The sequence below is a fragment of the Orcinus orca genome, chromosome 1 (genome assembly GCF_937001465.1).
Source record: "Orcinus orca chromosome 1, mOrcOrc1.1, whole genome shotgun sequence".
Classification (NCBI taxonomy): Eukaryota; Metazoa; Chordata; class Mammalia; order Artiodactyla; family Delphinidae; genus Orcinus; species Orcinus orca.
The window spans coordinates 184,971,210-184,986,680 of NC_064559.1; the positions used below are offsets into that span (position 1 = coordinate 184,971,210).

Here is a 15,471-nt window from a genome sequence, read left to right on the forward strand (position 1 = left end):
TCTAAGCCCTTTGGTTACTGAGACCAGCAACCCCTGCCCCCGCCTCCCACCCTCCACTGGGCTGTTTGCAGCATTGGCTCACACAGTTAATATTCTGATTTTCCAGTCTCCTCTTTGCTTTTGTCCCCTGGGGACTTACCTCGCTTTCTTGTGAGCTCAATTAATGTATATAAAACGTTTGTTATATTTTATTAAGTGTTTTAGAATGTTTTAAAATGGGAGGGTTTTCCAAGGTTATCTAAACCAAACGACATATGTAAAGTATACAGGATGTTGCCTTGTCCCCAGTTGGACCCACTAACTCTAGTACAGATAATTTTCAGTTAGACCCAAACAAAGTATTTTCTTTTAAATATCCCACATCCTTGGAAATATTTACTGATTCTGAGTCTGGTTTGCAGAAAGGTTAAGGTTCTCATTTCCCAAGAGGATTCTTTGGCTTTGACTCTCCTGAAAGTGAGAGTTGAGGGGAGCAGGGTGGAAGGCAGTGTAGGGAAAATAGGAGAATTCACAGCACAATGTCACAATTTCATACTTGTAATACAGTAAAGATCAGCTCAGATGCAGTATTCCTCTGAGAGTCTATAAAAATCTACGTTTCCCTTAGGTCCTGGTCCCTTATTGGAACGCCAGAAGCTCCTCTTGGCTAGTAGAGATGGAATATGTGTAGCCCCAGAGAGTTTCACACCCTCCTTCTGTCTGCCTTGGATAGAATTGGTCATGGGACTAGCATATGGTGGGGATTTCAAGAGCTTGAGAACCCTTGGGAAAGATGGGCCTTTGAGAGGTATTGTCACTGTGATTTAAGAACCTCTTGCTACTAATAATAGTAGTTAATGTTTATTGAGCACCTGCTATATGCCAGATATTATGCCTAGTGCTTTACACAGAGAAAAGGGCTGGAGATACAGATATAAGCCACAGAGTGAGATTCCTTCCGTCCTTGGTGTCCAGACTTGAGACTGAAATGCTCTCTGCTAGGGTTAGATAAGCTTTCTTGTGCTTCAGAGGGACCCTCTGGGCTGGATTGGTTCCAGTTGGGGAGTATCTTGAGCCCGGCCTAGAAATAGCAAGAGTTAGATCAGCTCCTGAGCTTCAGGTACCACTGGTGCTTGGTACCCCAGAGGTCAAGAGATAGGAAAATGAGAGGCAGACTCACAAGGAGTCGTGAAAGTCACAGGTGCCACAGGAGTGTGGCTTGTGCCGGACAAACATGGGAGAACTTCATGTCTACAGATCTTGGATTGATTTGTCCATGGCCTGTGATTTCTGCACACTTGTAATGAAGTTCCTTTAGAAAAAGCTGCAGACAGTCTTTCTTTTTAATTACCGGACCCATGTTGGAATCACTGAATCTCCAGCAAATTTGGCTCTGACCTTCAAAGCAGCCAAGGTGAAGAGAGGCTTATAGTTAGAGAACCCTGGGTTCAGATCCTTAGGGTGGGGACTGAGTTAATACAGGTTTAACAAGCTCTCCAGGACATTCTGATGCTCAGTTAGCCTGGCAGGAGAGACAGGAAACTGGACACTTTAATTTTCTCGCTTACATGCTGGGCATCTTTGGATAATTCATCTGCCCTCTCTGAGCCTTAGTTTGCCTATCTGTAGAATAGGATGGAAATTCCTGCTCAATTTGAGGTAGACTCTAGTGATATAATGTCATATACACTTTGGGGGCTGAGTTTGGAAACACTGAGCTGCAATTTACACATGAGTCAAGCTACTCCTTTCTCTGTTGACTGTACATAAATGTGATGCCATGAATCTTTCCTGGGAGGTCACAAGATGCAATCATGGGATACTTGCTGTCACATTCACCATGTGGATGCTACTGAGGACCTTGTCCATGACTTCCTCCAGTGGCCTCTACATAATCACCCATGGGGGAATTTCTCTTGGACTCAGTGACAAGAATAGTGTGATTGTCATGAGTGGTGGCCTGTGTCTACCAGGTAGGCCCTGAGACCATCCTGTGGCACTGATTGAGGGCTTACCTGCACCAAGTGCCTCCCTTGTTTTTCTTTGAGTCTCCTAAATTGCCCTATGAAGATGGTACCATTATCATTCCCATTTGACAGGTGATTAAACAGAGGCCCAAAACTTTAATGTTCTCAGGCCACACTGCTAGGAAGTAGCAGAGCCAGCACTTGAGTCCAGTTGAGTCTCACAACATAGCCCATGTGGGCAACCCAGAAGCTATACTCCTTGAAGCTATGGGTGCTCTGAAGCTGAGGGTCAAATGTGCAACCATCCTGTGCTCTGGGTGTTGAGCTTACCACTGAACCACCTCCTTCCCTAACTTTATATTTTCTTTGTGTCAGTTTTCTCATATAAAGCAAATGAAGCTACAGCCGCTGGTATATTTAGTCTTAGTGGAGTGTTATGTGACATGCTTCCATGAACAAAATTTTTGTTTTGCTTTTTCTTAGTTGCTTCAATTTTTTTTTAAACACCACGGGTTCTGCATCACAAAATATCAAAACCAAAACCAAGAACCTCAATCAGCAGTGGCTGAACTTTCCTCAGAGGATGAGGGCAGGGAAGGAACCGGCAGGCTGAACCAGAACCCTAGTTAGTGGGCAGAAGGTGGGGGAGGGCTTGGAACACTTGAAGGATGATAATTTTTGCTCTGTTATGTACCCATTAATTTCCTTCCTGCCACATCATTTTATCTCTATAGGTTGCTTTCCATCATTTTTGTAATGCAGTTGGTCATAAATAATAAAATAAAAGTTGTCCTTCCCTACAGTACCCCATCCCCATACTTGGCAGGAGGGTGGCTGTCAGCTCTCTGGTCCTCTCCCCCCAGGGTCAAGTGAGAGAAACGTGAAGGGCTGGGACAGGTGGAGAGGAAGATGGGGTGGTCTGGAGGCACCCGAGCTAGGCATCTGGGAGAGGCATGGGGGGGGGGGTCGAGGGAGGAGTATTTAGAGGAAAGATTAGACCCCAAGGCTGGTCCCAAAGCAGGCCTGGCGAGCAGCACAGGGCAGAGGTGCCTCCGTCTTTCTTTGCAGGGGGTGAGGGTTTCTTTTAGTCCAAAGGCGTTAAGAGTCATACAGAGACACAGCTTCTGCAGAACTAGATATATTCCTAAGGCAAAGTGCCTCAGAGACGCCCCCATCCCATCTCAGCACCACGGTAACTGTCCTTCTGGCTCCTGTACCCAGCTCAGCGAGGAGCTGAACCAGCAGCTGGAGGCCGTGTGCGGGTCCGTGTTTGGGGAGCTGGAGTCCCAGGCCGTGGACGCCCTGGACCTGCCCGGCTGTTTCCGCATGCGGAGCCACAGCTACCTCCGGGCCATCCAGGCCGGCTGCTCTCAAGACGATGACTGCCTGCCCCTCCTTTCTACCCCTGCCTCTGTCTCAGGGAGGCCCGGCTCCTGTGAGTACGCCCCCTCTGTCCCTGGCCCGGCCCTAGGTTGGAGAGCGATCTGGGTCCGGTTCTGGCCCTGGTCACGGCTCTGCTGTGTGACCTTGGGCAGATCGCTTGCCTCTCTGGGTCGGATGACGGGGAGAAGGATCCGTGGTTCTGTAGGTAGCAGCACGTGGAGTACACGTGGCTGCTGGGTCCCGTGGTACCGCGTGGGTGTGGGGAGTGGCAGACACCTGTCGGACGTGTTTCTCACCCTATGTGTCTTTGCTTTCCCTGGCCACAGCCTTCAACTTCAGAAAGGCCCCGCCCCCCATCCCACCGGGAAGCCAGGCCCCGCCCCGCATCTCCATCACCGCCCAGAGCAGCACCGACTCCGCCCATGAGAGCTTCACCGCGGCGGAGGGCCCAGCCCGGCGCTGCAGCTCCGCCGACGGGCTGGACGGCCCGGCCATGGGCGCGCGCACCCTGGAGTTGGCGCCGGTGTCACCCCGGGCCAGCCCCAAGCCCCCCACACTCATCATCAAGACCATTCCAGGCAGGGAGGAGCTGCGGAGCCTGGCGCGGCAGCGGAAGTGGCGGCCGTCCATCGGGGTGCAGGTATGGAAGGAGGAGGCGCCGAGGAAGTTCAGGCCCCGTCCGGTTGAGGATGGATTGAGGGGGTCAGTGGGCCCTTCTGGATATAGACCTTTTCCTCGCTTACTCTTAGCTTGATCATCGACGGGGCTGCTCCAGACAGTCCCAGCCCACATCCTTGTCCCTCATCCTGGCACCATCACCCCTGGCGAGCGGAGAGCGGTGCCCAGAGGTTGGCACCTTGATGCATCTAACCTCCTGGGTCTCTCGTCTTGTTCAGGCAGATTGTCTTTTCAGGATTTGCCAGCTGGCTTGGGGCTCAGGCATCGCTTGCCCTTCTCCCTGGGAAGGACTTGCATCCCTCGGTCTAGCCCTGGCCACTGACTTCCCAATCCTGCCACCAGGTGGAGACTATCTCAGACTCGGACACGGAGAACAGGAGTCGAAGAGAGTTCCACTCCATCGGTGTACAGGTGGAAGAAGACAAGAGGTGGGTCCGAGTGGGGATATCTCAGGCTTTGCTGGGGGTGGTGTGGAGAAGAGGAGAGAGGGATGCATAACGACCTCACTGGCCTGGGCTCCCTGCACACCCTCTCTTCCTGGTCCTGAGAACAAGCCCTTTGAATGGGGAGGTGTCAGAGCAGCCACAGAGGCTCTCCACGGAGGTGTCACCAGGGCAGTCTAAAGTGAATTCTCCTTGTACCCATACCTGTCCCAGGTGCTGTGAGGTGGACAGGAGAATACAGTGGTCCCGGGAACGGGGTAGTAGGGAGAAGTAGCAGGTAGGTGCAAAGCAGGCCTCTAGCAATTGTCCTTTAGAGGGGATAACAGGATTTTTCCAATCCCTCGTTACTTCCTGTGGTGTACAAGTATGTGAACCCCAAAAGAAACAAATAAACATGAAGATTGCCTCTCCGGGGCCCCGGGCAGATATAATACTCCTCCCCACTCGGCTCATACAAACATTTAACCAGTTGGGTGTATGCCACTATTCTGGCATTAGGTGGCCTCAGAAACAGTGTCTCCTTAATTTCAAACTGAAAAATTAGCACTGAGAGCTCTGGAGGGAATACTGGGAGGAATCTCTGTGTTGTTGGCTTCCTATGGGAAGATGCTTTCTCTAATGACCATGTGGCAGTGTCATAGTGGCCCATCTGCCCTCTGGGCTGCAGTGCTCCCAGGCCAGTGGCCCTAAGTGTGGTGTCTGGGAACCTGCCTGGGGCTGGCTGTAAGAGTTTCGTGGTAATCTGTGTTGCCCAGGCCATACCCCTTGAAGGACTAAAAGTAGAGTGCCAGTAGCAGTCCCTCACAGCTCTGTTCCCGGTTGCCATTGTTGGGTTTTAGACCTTCCCTAAATTCCCCCAACTATTTTTGGGAACCCCTGGGAGCATCTTGTGTGTGTGTGTGTGTGTGTGTGTGTGTGTGCCTGATCAAGACTTCTTGGGGTTCCTGTGGGGATTCATCACTTTTCTCTACTCTCACACTAGCTCCCTGCAGCTCCATATGCTCCTGAAGCTGTAAATGCCTCCATCGAGTGCGGCAAAAAGGCGCCCTTGTTGCCCCCATTATTACTGAAAGCTACCGTCTTCCAAATTCTTAATATTCCACAAAGATCACAGAAAAGTAGCACTTTACGGTAAAGCCAATTCTGCAAGTCTATGACTTGAGTTCTTGAGAGGTGGGGTAGGCGTCATGGCTGGGTGGAGCTCTGTGTTCAGACCACTGCCCCCAGCTCTAATGCTGCCCCATGGACCAGAAACCAAGCCCATGTGCCCCCATTTGCTCCCTCATGGGGCTTCTTGGTCCCTCATCCATATAGACCCCTGGGGGTCCCCCCATTCCTCCTAACAAGCCTGAATCCTGGGAAGAGTGCAGCAGGCATTCTACTGAGACTCAGACTATGTCAGTAACCTCTGTCATTCATTTGTGGACTGATTCATTCAGAAAATACTTATTAAGCATCTGTTAATAAGTATTATTAACACTTATTATGTCATAAGCATATGACAGTGCCTGTTAAATGCTCAGGGAAATGTGGAAGACATGACTCTTACCTTCGTAGAGGTTATGGCCTAGAAGGGAGTCAAGGCAATGAATAAACAAACCATGAGTAAAAATATGATTACACACTGTGGTATAATAGGTAATGTGATATTATTACAATTATGGTGGGAATATGAAAGAAAAAAGCAGGCACTAAGAGAGAAGAAACTTTATTTAGGTTAAGCAGGTGACATTTAAGCTGAGACTTGAGGGTTGACTAGGAACACTCAGGTGATTGTCGGGGGAGGAAGCATTCCAGGAGGAGGGAATAGCATCTGTGAAGGCACTGGGAGAGGAAAGAGTTTGACATGCATTGGGAACTGAAAGAAAATTCATGTGGCTGGTGTGGAACAGGACAGGACAATGGTGAGGGAGTAGATTGGAGAATAGGTGGGGGCCAGGTCGTGTACAGCATGGGCTTGATAAAGAACTGGAATCTAATTCTAATTAATGAGTAGCCCTTAAAAGGTTGAAGAAGGAGTGTGGTATGATCTAATTTATGTTTACAAAAGATCACTAGCTGCTGAGTGGAGAATGAATTTCAGGGAAGTAATGGTGGGTATGGAGAGGCTAGGAAGCAGGATTTTTTCATGATCCAGAAAAAAGGCATTATGGACAATCTTATGTTGGGGATCTTTTTTTTTTTTTCCTGTTGGGCAGTACCAGTGTCTGGGAACACTATTAAGTTTTATATGTTGATTTTGTATTCAGCAGCCTTGCTGCTCTCTCTTATTAGGACCCAAAGTTTGTCTGAAAATCACGATGGGTTTTCTATATAGTCAGTTATATTTTCTGCAGATGAGGATATTTCTTTTAAATCTGTATTTTTATAATTTCTTTCCCTTGTAATAGTGCATTGAAGAGGACTTCTAGTTTACTGTTGAGTGTAGCACTCTTATGTCCTTCCTGACATTAGTGAATATCTTCTAAGGCCCAGTTATAAGTGTGATGATGTTTGCAACAGATTTTTTTTTTTTTTTTTTTTTTTTGCGGTACATGGGCCTCTCACTGTTGTGGCCTCTCCCATTGTGGAGCACAGGCTCCAGACGCGCAGGCTCAGCGGCCATGGCTTACGGGCCCAGCCGCTCCGCGGCATGTGGGATCTTCCCAGACCAGGGCACGAACCCGTGTCCCCTGCATCGGCAGGCGGACTCTGAACCACTGTGCCACCAGGGAAGCCCTGCAACAGATTTTGATGGATACTATTGATCAGGTCAAGGAAATTCCCTTCTAGTCCTAGTTGGCTAAGAGCTTTTAATTTTTATTTTTTAATAAAAAATGAGAGTGGAATTTTATTGAGTGCTTTTCCAGAATCTACCTAGATGATCATAGATTTAATACTTTCATCTGTAATGTGGTGAATTATATTAATAGATTTTCCATGTTGACCCATTCTTTCATTCCTGGGATAAATCCCACTTGATCCCATTATCAGTTTGGATTAAGTTTGGCTGTAACAGGGTCTCAATAGTGACTTCAGCATATTTCTCTCTCACCAAGAAAAAAGAAAAAGGCTGGATGTAAAGTTCAGTGTCAGGACCCCAGGCTCCTCCTGTCTTGCTGATCTTCTACCCTTTGTATATCACTCATAACCAAGGAGCTGGTGCTCAAGCCCCAGCCATCCTGTCTGCATTCTGAGCAGCACCAAGGAGAAAGAGGAGAAGGATGCAGTCCTTCCTTTTAGAAAGACTTCCGGCGGGAATTCCCTGGCAGTCCAATGGTCTAGGGCTCGGCACTTTCGCTGCCATGGCCCAGGTTCAATCCCTGGTCGGGGAAGTAAGATCCCGCAAGCTACTCGGTGAGGCCAAAAAAAAAAAAAAGAAAAAAAAAGATTTCCTGAAAGTTACACACAACACTTTCCCACATCATACTGGCTAAATACTCATCCCATGGTGGCATCTAGCTGCAAGGGAGGTGCTGTGGAATAGTCTCTTATTGGGAAGCAATGTGCAATGAGCAGAGCTGAAAATCAGGGTTCTTATGGCTAAACACAAAGAGAAGAATGAGAAATGGAACTCTAACAGTTTTTGTCACAGTCTTGCTGTATTATTTTCATATAGGTTCCTGGATTTTTGAATAGCTGTTATTTTATTTAAGATTTTTATATTTATGTTCATAAGTGATATCGGCCTACAATTTTGTTTTTATTGTTATTCAGTTCAGGCATTAAGGTTATGCTAAACTCCTAAAATGAGTTTGGTGACATTCTCTCTGTTCTGTTCTTTGAAACGATTTGTGTAAAGTAGGAATTATCTATTCCTTAAAGGTTTGGTAAAGGTTGCCTATAAAACTATCTGGGCCTTTTCGGGATAAGAGAAACTTTTTGAACTACAGCTTCAGTTTATTTCATGGTTATTGATCTATTATGGTTTTATTTTTCTTCTTCAGTCAATTTTGATGATTTATATTTTTCTAAAAAATGGACCATTTAACAAAAATTGACAGTTTTCAAAATTTTTGGTACAAATATTCTTTCTCATGGTATTATAATTTTACACATTTTTATTATATTTATAGGTTATGCCCCCCTTTTTATTCCTAATACCACATGCTTATACCCTACCTCTCTTTTTTGATTCATTTTGCTCAAGGTTTGTATATTTTATCATTTTAATATATTTTTAAAATTATATTTTATTAGTCTTAAAAAAACTAGCTTTTGGTTTGGGTGAGCATCTCTATTGCTTCTCTTTTAGCTTTAATATTTCCTTTCTTCTACTACTTTTCTGTTATTTTCTTTCTTCTACCATGTTTGATTTTATTCAGCTTCTTGAACACTATTTCTTATTTTCTAACATGTTTTTAAGGCTATAAATTCCCTTCTAACTACACTGCTGTATCTGTATCTCATACGTTTTGGGGTGCAGTGTTTCATCGTTCAGTTATAAATAGTTTGTAACTAACTTCCTTTAGGAAGTTTATCGCAACTTCCTTTTTAACTTGTAAATTATTTAGAAGAATTTTTTATTTTTTAATTTTTTTTAGTTTCGAAATGTATTTTTTTGTTTGAGGGGCTCCTTTTCACTTCTGATTTCTAGATTTGCTGTATTGCGGTCATAGAATCCATTCTGTATGATATTTATTCCTTGGAATTTGTCAAGGCTTCCTTCATCATATACACATAGCATATATATGGTCAGACTTATAAATTGCATTTTTCAAATGTTTATCTTTGATATTTTTTGGATGTCTGATCTAAGAGTTCTGAGTGAGGTGTTTTAAAAATGTCTCACCATGATTGTGAATGTGTCATTTTCCCTGGGAATTTTATCAATTTTTTCTTAATTTGAGAGAATGCTATTTAGCATTCAGGCTTATGATTGTTGTGTCTTCTTGGTGGGTTGGCCCTTTTATCATTAAATAGGATGCTTTTCATCCTTACTATTGGTTTTTGCCTTGAAGTTGATTTTGCCTGATTTTATTGCTACGTCTGCTTTCTTTTGATTAATTTTCCATTATATCTTCTTCCATCCTTTGTCTTTCAGCCTTCCATAGCCTTATGTTTTACATATGTTGCTTGTAAGCAGTATGGAGCTAGAGTTAAGTAGACCTATTTAATCCATTTATATATTTTTTGATTACTGATTTATTTGGCCTTATTTCTATCATCTCTTTAAAAATTTTCTACTGGACATGCTTTTTTATTGTTTTACTGTTTTCAGTTCAGGCATTAAGGTTATGCTAAACTCCTAAAATTAAGTAAAGTAGACCTATTTAATCCATTTATATATTTTAATCCTATTAAATCCATTTAATCCATTAAGTAGACCTGTTTAATAGAGTTAAGTAGACCTATTTAATCCATTTATATATTTTTTGATTACTGATTTATTTGGCCTTATTTCTATCATCTCTTTAAAAATTTTCTACTGGACATGCTTTTTCTTTGCTTTCCTCCTCCCCTACTTTTCTGCCCTCTATTGAACCAATCAAGGTGACTTTATTTCTCTTGTTCCCTCCATCCCTCCACTGCTTTGGAAGTTTACGTTTTAGTAGTGATTTCCCTCAAATTTTAAACAAATATACTTAATTTCATATGTCTCTGATAAAGTCTAAAATTAATTAGTACTTCTATCCTGAAATAGGCACAAAACAAGAACCTTGGTATACTTTAATTTCCTTCTTAACTCCCTCCTCCCATTTTCCATGTTTTTTATATATATATATGTTTTAAATTCTTCCTTTATTGGTAAAAAAAAAGAGTGATTCTACAAAGCAATCTCAAGGGCCATCAAAGTGTGAAAGCCATCAGGTGTGTCTGGCAACAGGCAGCTTCCTCTTCCTTCAGGGCAGAGCCAGTGGTTCCCATGCCTTCCAGCCCTGAGTCAGCACTTTTTTTTTTTTTAACATCTTTATTGGAGTATAATTGCTTTACAATGTTGTGTTAGTTTCTGCTGTGTAACAAAGTGAATCAGCTATATGTATACATACATCCCCATATCCCCTTCCTCTTGTGTCTCACTCCTACCCTCCCTATCCCACCCTTTTAGGTGGTCACAAAGCACCGAGCTGATCTCCCTGTGCTATGTGGCTGCTTCCCCCTAGCTATCTGTTTTACATTTGGTAGTGTATATGTGTCCATGCCACTCTCTCACTTCATCCCAGCTTACCCTTCCCACTCCCCGTTCTCTATGTCCATTCTCTATGTCTGCGTCTTTATTCCTATCCTGCCCCTAGGTTCTTCAGAACCATTTTTTTTTTTTAGATTCCATATATATGTGTTAGCATACGGTATTTGTTTTTCTCTTTCTGACTTACTTCACTCTGTATGACAGACTCTAGGTCCATCCACCTCACTACAAATAACTCAATTTCGTTTCTTTTTATGGCTGAGCAATATTCCATTGTATATATGTGCCACATCTTCTTCATCCATTCGTCCGATGATGGACACTTAGGTTGCTTCCATGTCCTGGCTATTGTAAATAGAGCTGCAATGAACATAGTAGTACATGTCTCATTTTGAATTATGGTTTTCTCAGGGTATATGCCCAGTAGTGGGATTGCTGGGTTATATGGTAGTTCTATTTTTAGGTTTTTTTTTTTTTTTTTGCGGTATCTGGGCCTCTCACTGCTGTGGCCTCTCCCGTTGCGGAGCACAGGCTCCGGATGCGCAGGCTCAGCGGCCATGGCTCACGGGCCCAGCCGCTCCGCGGCATGTGGGATCTTCCCGGACCAGGGCACGAACCCGTGTCCCCTGCATCGGCAGGCGGACTCTCAACCACTGCGCCACCAGGGAAGCCCCTATTTTTAGTTTTTTAAGGAACCTCCACACTGTTCTCCATAGTGGCTGTATCAATTTACATTCCCACCAGCAGTGCCAGAGGCTTCCACACCCTCTTCAGCATTTATCGTTTGTAGATTTTTTGATGGTGGCCATTCTGACCTGTCTGAGGTGATACCTCATTGTCGTTTTGATTTGCATTTCTCTAATGATTAGTGATGTTGAGCATCCTTTCATGTATTTGTTGGCAATCTGTATATCTTCTTTGGAGAAATGTCTTTTAGGTCTTCTACCCATTTTTGGATTGCGTTGTTTGTTTTTTTGCTACTGAGCTGCATGAGCTGCTTGTATATTTTGGAGATTAATCCTTTGTCAGTTGCTTCTTTTGCAAATATTTTCTCCCATTCCATGTTATATGTATCTAGTATTTTGATTATACCTCTTTAAAAAACCCTGCCTTTAAAACCCTTTAAAGAATCTGTTGTTGTTATATCTTTTATGGCTTAATAGTTTGGATTTACAAACATGTTTTAACAATTTATGTGTTCACTATTGCTTGTTACTGCCCACTGCTTCCTCCTGGGTTCAATTTCCTTTATGCTCAAGCATTGCTTGAGCTTGGGACCAGTTTTAGAGTTAATATCTCAGCTTGAGGTTTCTGTATTTCACTGGTATTACTCATTCAAACCCCATACCCACAACCAGAGCAGCCTTAATATTCTGATTTCTCAGCATCCTACTTCCAGGCCACATACCTGAATCATGACATGAATTTTCTAGTCCGCATTTGCAAATGAAACAACCTTTTTTTTGGCTGCTGGCTTTATGCATGGGGTCTCCTTCCAGGTCCGCAGGATGCACAGGCTTGGGGTCTCTCCTTTAATCCTCCCTGGGCGTTACCATCTAGCCTCTAGGATATATCTGGCCCATGTTCCTGTGGCTCACTTGGCGTAGGTTCCCTTTCACCACTAAGGTTTTGAATTTCCTTTTTGTTTCTGATACCTGAAGATGTCTCTTTCCTGCTTTCAAGCTTGGCATTGTAGCAAAACCATCTTTGGGGCTTTATTTGATCCAGCATTTCTATATGTATGGGGGTGGGGTGGGTGGGAACTTCCTAAGTTAGTCCAGTCCACTACATGGATCCGTCGTCAGCAGCAGTTACAGAGAGAAGTGGGACCAATTTTGGAAGCGTTTGGAGTGAAGTCAGGGAAGGGTGGGGACAGGCAGAGAATGAGGTCTTCCTTGCTCTTGTGTAGGTGCTTGGGGAGGTTTGGAGGGGTGGGCAGGGGAGAGGAGAAGGTTTATGGATAAATGTCTAAAGAACTGAATTGCTTGGGACAGGTGATCACACTGGGAATCCAGAGGGGGTGACAGGTGGGGAGAGAAGAAATCTGGCGCATCTTTCTGGCCAGGCTCCCTTGCTTGTCTGCTGAAGGCATCCTTAGTTATACACCTGCACCGTCCTTTCTCTCCCTTATGTCCCTGGCACTTTAAGTCTGACTTACCGCACACCATGCCCCAGCTGGTACATAAAAGTGAGCCACGAATACCAGCAGCCCTTCTAGGCACACATCCAGGCCTAGCCCCCCACCCACTGCCACCCCATTTTCTTGGACTCTCTTGTCCTTGCTTCTGTCTCACTGGTCCCAGTATTTCTCTCTCTTTCTGTACTTTGGTTTAAAAAAATTGCTGGGGAGGAAAAGTTTCTCCTTTTCTGCCTTTCAGGTGTTCCCTGCTAACCTACAGGGTGCGGAGTGCAGATTTATAGCACTTTATACATGGGAGTTGTCTGTGGGTCCGTTCTGTTGCTCATCATCAGTGGTGACTTGGCTTAGAAATAGACAGGGGTTGGGGTTGGTGCCCCTTCAGTTCCATGTCCACCGCACCTCCACCTAAGATTCATCTGTCCACAGACATTTATTATAACCCTATTATCTGTCAAGTACTGTACTGGGCACCAGAGATACAAAGGTGAGCAGAGCCAGACACAGCCCCTGCCCTGTGAAGCTTGCTGCCACGTTAATCTAAGAACCTCCTAAGTGATGCAGAAGTACAGCTGAGAAGGAGCCACAAAGGAGAGGTGTGTACACTATGAGAGTGTGTAATAGGGGCCTTTGACCCAGGCAGAGGGCTCAGGCATGGATTTCCTGAGAATGTGACATTTGAGTGGAGATCTGAGGGAGGAACAAAAATTAACAAAGTGAAAGTGGGAGCTGAGTGTTCCAGGCAGAAGGCCCAGCAGGTGCTAAGGCCCTGTGGTGGGAGGGAGCGTCATTAAGAAACAGTTACCACCACCATCTCAGGGCATCCTACAGCACCTGTCTTCCCGGACCCAGCACACTGTGGGCCATGATAAAAGAATGCATCAAATGTCATTGATGGACATGAGAAGTCTGTCCCTAGGGCCTTTTGAGAACATCAAAACCATGTGATTTTTGCCTCTCTCACTAATCATGGGATCCCCTTGTAGCTTCCACTTCTAGATCCCTGCCACTAAGATCTTATCTTAAATTCCAGATTTAGCAGAAACAAAACAAACAAGTAAAAACACCATACCACCCAATTAAATTTGATTGTCAGATAAGCAATGAATTATTTTTAGTATAAGTACTTCCCAAACAGTACTTGAGACATACTTATACTAAAAAAATTATCTGTTATTTATTTGAAATTAAAATTTAACTGGGAGTCCTGTATTTTATCTGACAGCCCTACTTAGATCCCCTTGTGCCCAACCAGGGCTCCCTGGAGAACTCTGTGTTGGAAGTCCACCCCTCCCTCAGCTTCATGATCATTTCCGGCTTTGGGACCTTGGGAAGGGAATGTGCAGAAAGAACAGGAAGCTTCCATCCTCATGAAGTTATATCCCAAGAGCAGTCCTGCAAAAGCAACGAGTCGCTGACTGACCACAAGCCTGGGGTGTGGACACTGCCTCTATTCCTCAGCGTCAACTCCAGGATGGTCACGACTCTTCCTCAACTCCCACCCTAGCCCCACCTCGGCATCACTGTCACAGCCCCCAGCCTGCGGTGGTGGGCTTGGGGATTCCTGATTGATTATATGTTTAAGCTCTTAGATGCTTTCTCAGAGAGGGAGCTGCTATAATGGCTGAGCCTTGCTGAAATGTCCACGCCCATTCTCCCTCCCACCCCCCGCCAGCCTGCTGCCAAATACTCCTGGCAAAACTTCTTGACAACTCCTGGATGTTGATCGTTCCTTGGACAGTATGTCTCTTGGGATAAGCCAGTTTCTTCCCAGAGCCTTTTGTGTTATCCCTTAGAGAATCACAGGAGAAACATCTCCCAGAAGTAACCATGATAACTTCCAGAATCATCAGGAATGTGAGCATTGTCACCCTAAAGGACTTGAGGGGAGGAGGCCTCCTCAACCTTGTTAAAAGGCTTGGGGAGAAAATATTGTAAAAGGCATTGTTATGAATTAGTGATGATTCATAACTGAAGCCAGTTTCTCTCCTGTGTTTGCAGCGATTGGTGAAGACTGCAGCAAATACTGCCAAATCCAAAACTAAATAGGGACATAAGCCTTGGACTTCACTACCCTGAAAATGGATCAGTTAGAGTTAGGATTAGGTTTGGCTGTGAGTTACAGAATACCCCCAAATGACAGTGACTCAAACATGATAGAAGTTTATTTCTCTCTTGCTTAGAAGTCCAGAGAGTCAGTTGAGGGCTGGTAGGTGCTCCGCAGTGTCAGACCCAGCCTCCTTCTATCTTATTGCTCCTCCATCCTCAGCACGTGGCTTCCATCTCATGTTCCAAAATGGCTGCTTGAGGTCCAGCCATCATATCTACATTATGATCAGCAGGGAGGAGAAGGGAACAAAGAAGGGCATGCCCTCTCCTTTTAAGGACATTTTCTGAAAGTTGCACATACTACTTCTGCTTATAACCTATGAGCTAGAACTTAGCCACATAGCTACACCTAGCTACAAGGGAGATGGGTAAAAGGATCTTTATTTGAAGGGGCCATGTGTCTAGCTTAAAATCGTGGGATTCTTTTACTAAGGAAGAAAGGAGAATGGGTGTTGGGGGATGATTCGTAATCTCTACTATCCTCCCTTCCAACCAACCTACCAAATAACCAACGTTTATTTGAGGAAGTGCCCAATTTAGTAAGGGAGACAGATATGTAAATAACTAACTACAATACAATGTGATATGGAGTATAAAAAAGGTTTTATTCAGAGTGCTGTGGGAGAACAGATGGGAATGATCAACAGCAATCGTAATAATCAATGA

At 44.7% G+C, this 15,471-nt stretch overlaps 1 protein-coding gene across 4 annotated transcripts in view; it reads left to right on the forward strand.

The window, feature by feature from the left end:
* The window catches only part of DLGAP3 (DLG associated protein 3), a 66,591-nt gene that overhangs the window by 38,051 nt on the left and 13,069 nt on the right, over window positions 1–15,471 (forward strand). For all 4 annotated transcript variants that reach the window (XM_049695429.1, XM_004266485.4, XM_049695390.1 and 1 more), the window contains 3 exons: window positions 3,168–3,381; window positions 3,656–3,969; window positions 4,350–4,435. In XM_049695429.1, the coding sequence (XP_049551386.1) occupies window positions 3,168–3,381; window positions 3,656–3,969; window positions 4,350–4,435 (614 nt within the window). The remainder of the gene's footprint in view (window positions 1–3,167; window positions 3,382–3,655; window positions 3,970–4,349; window positions 4,436–15,471) is intronic.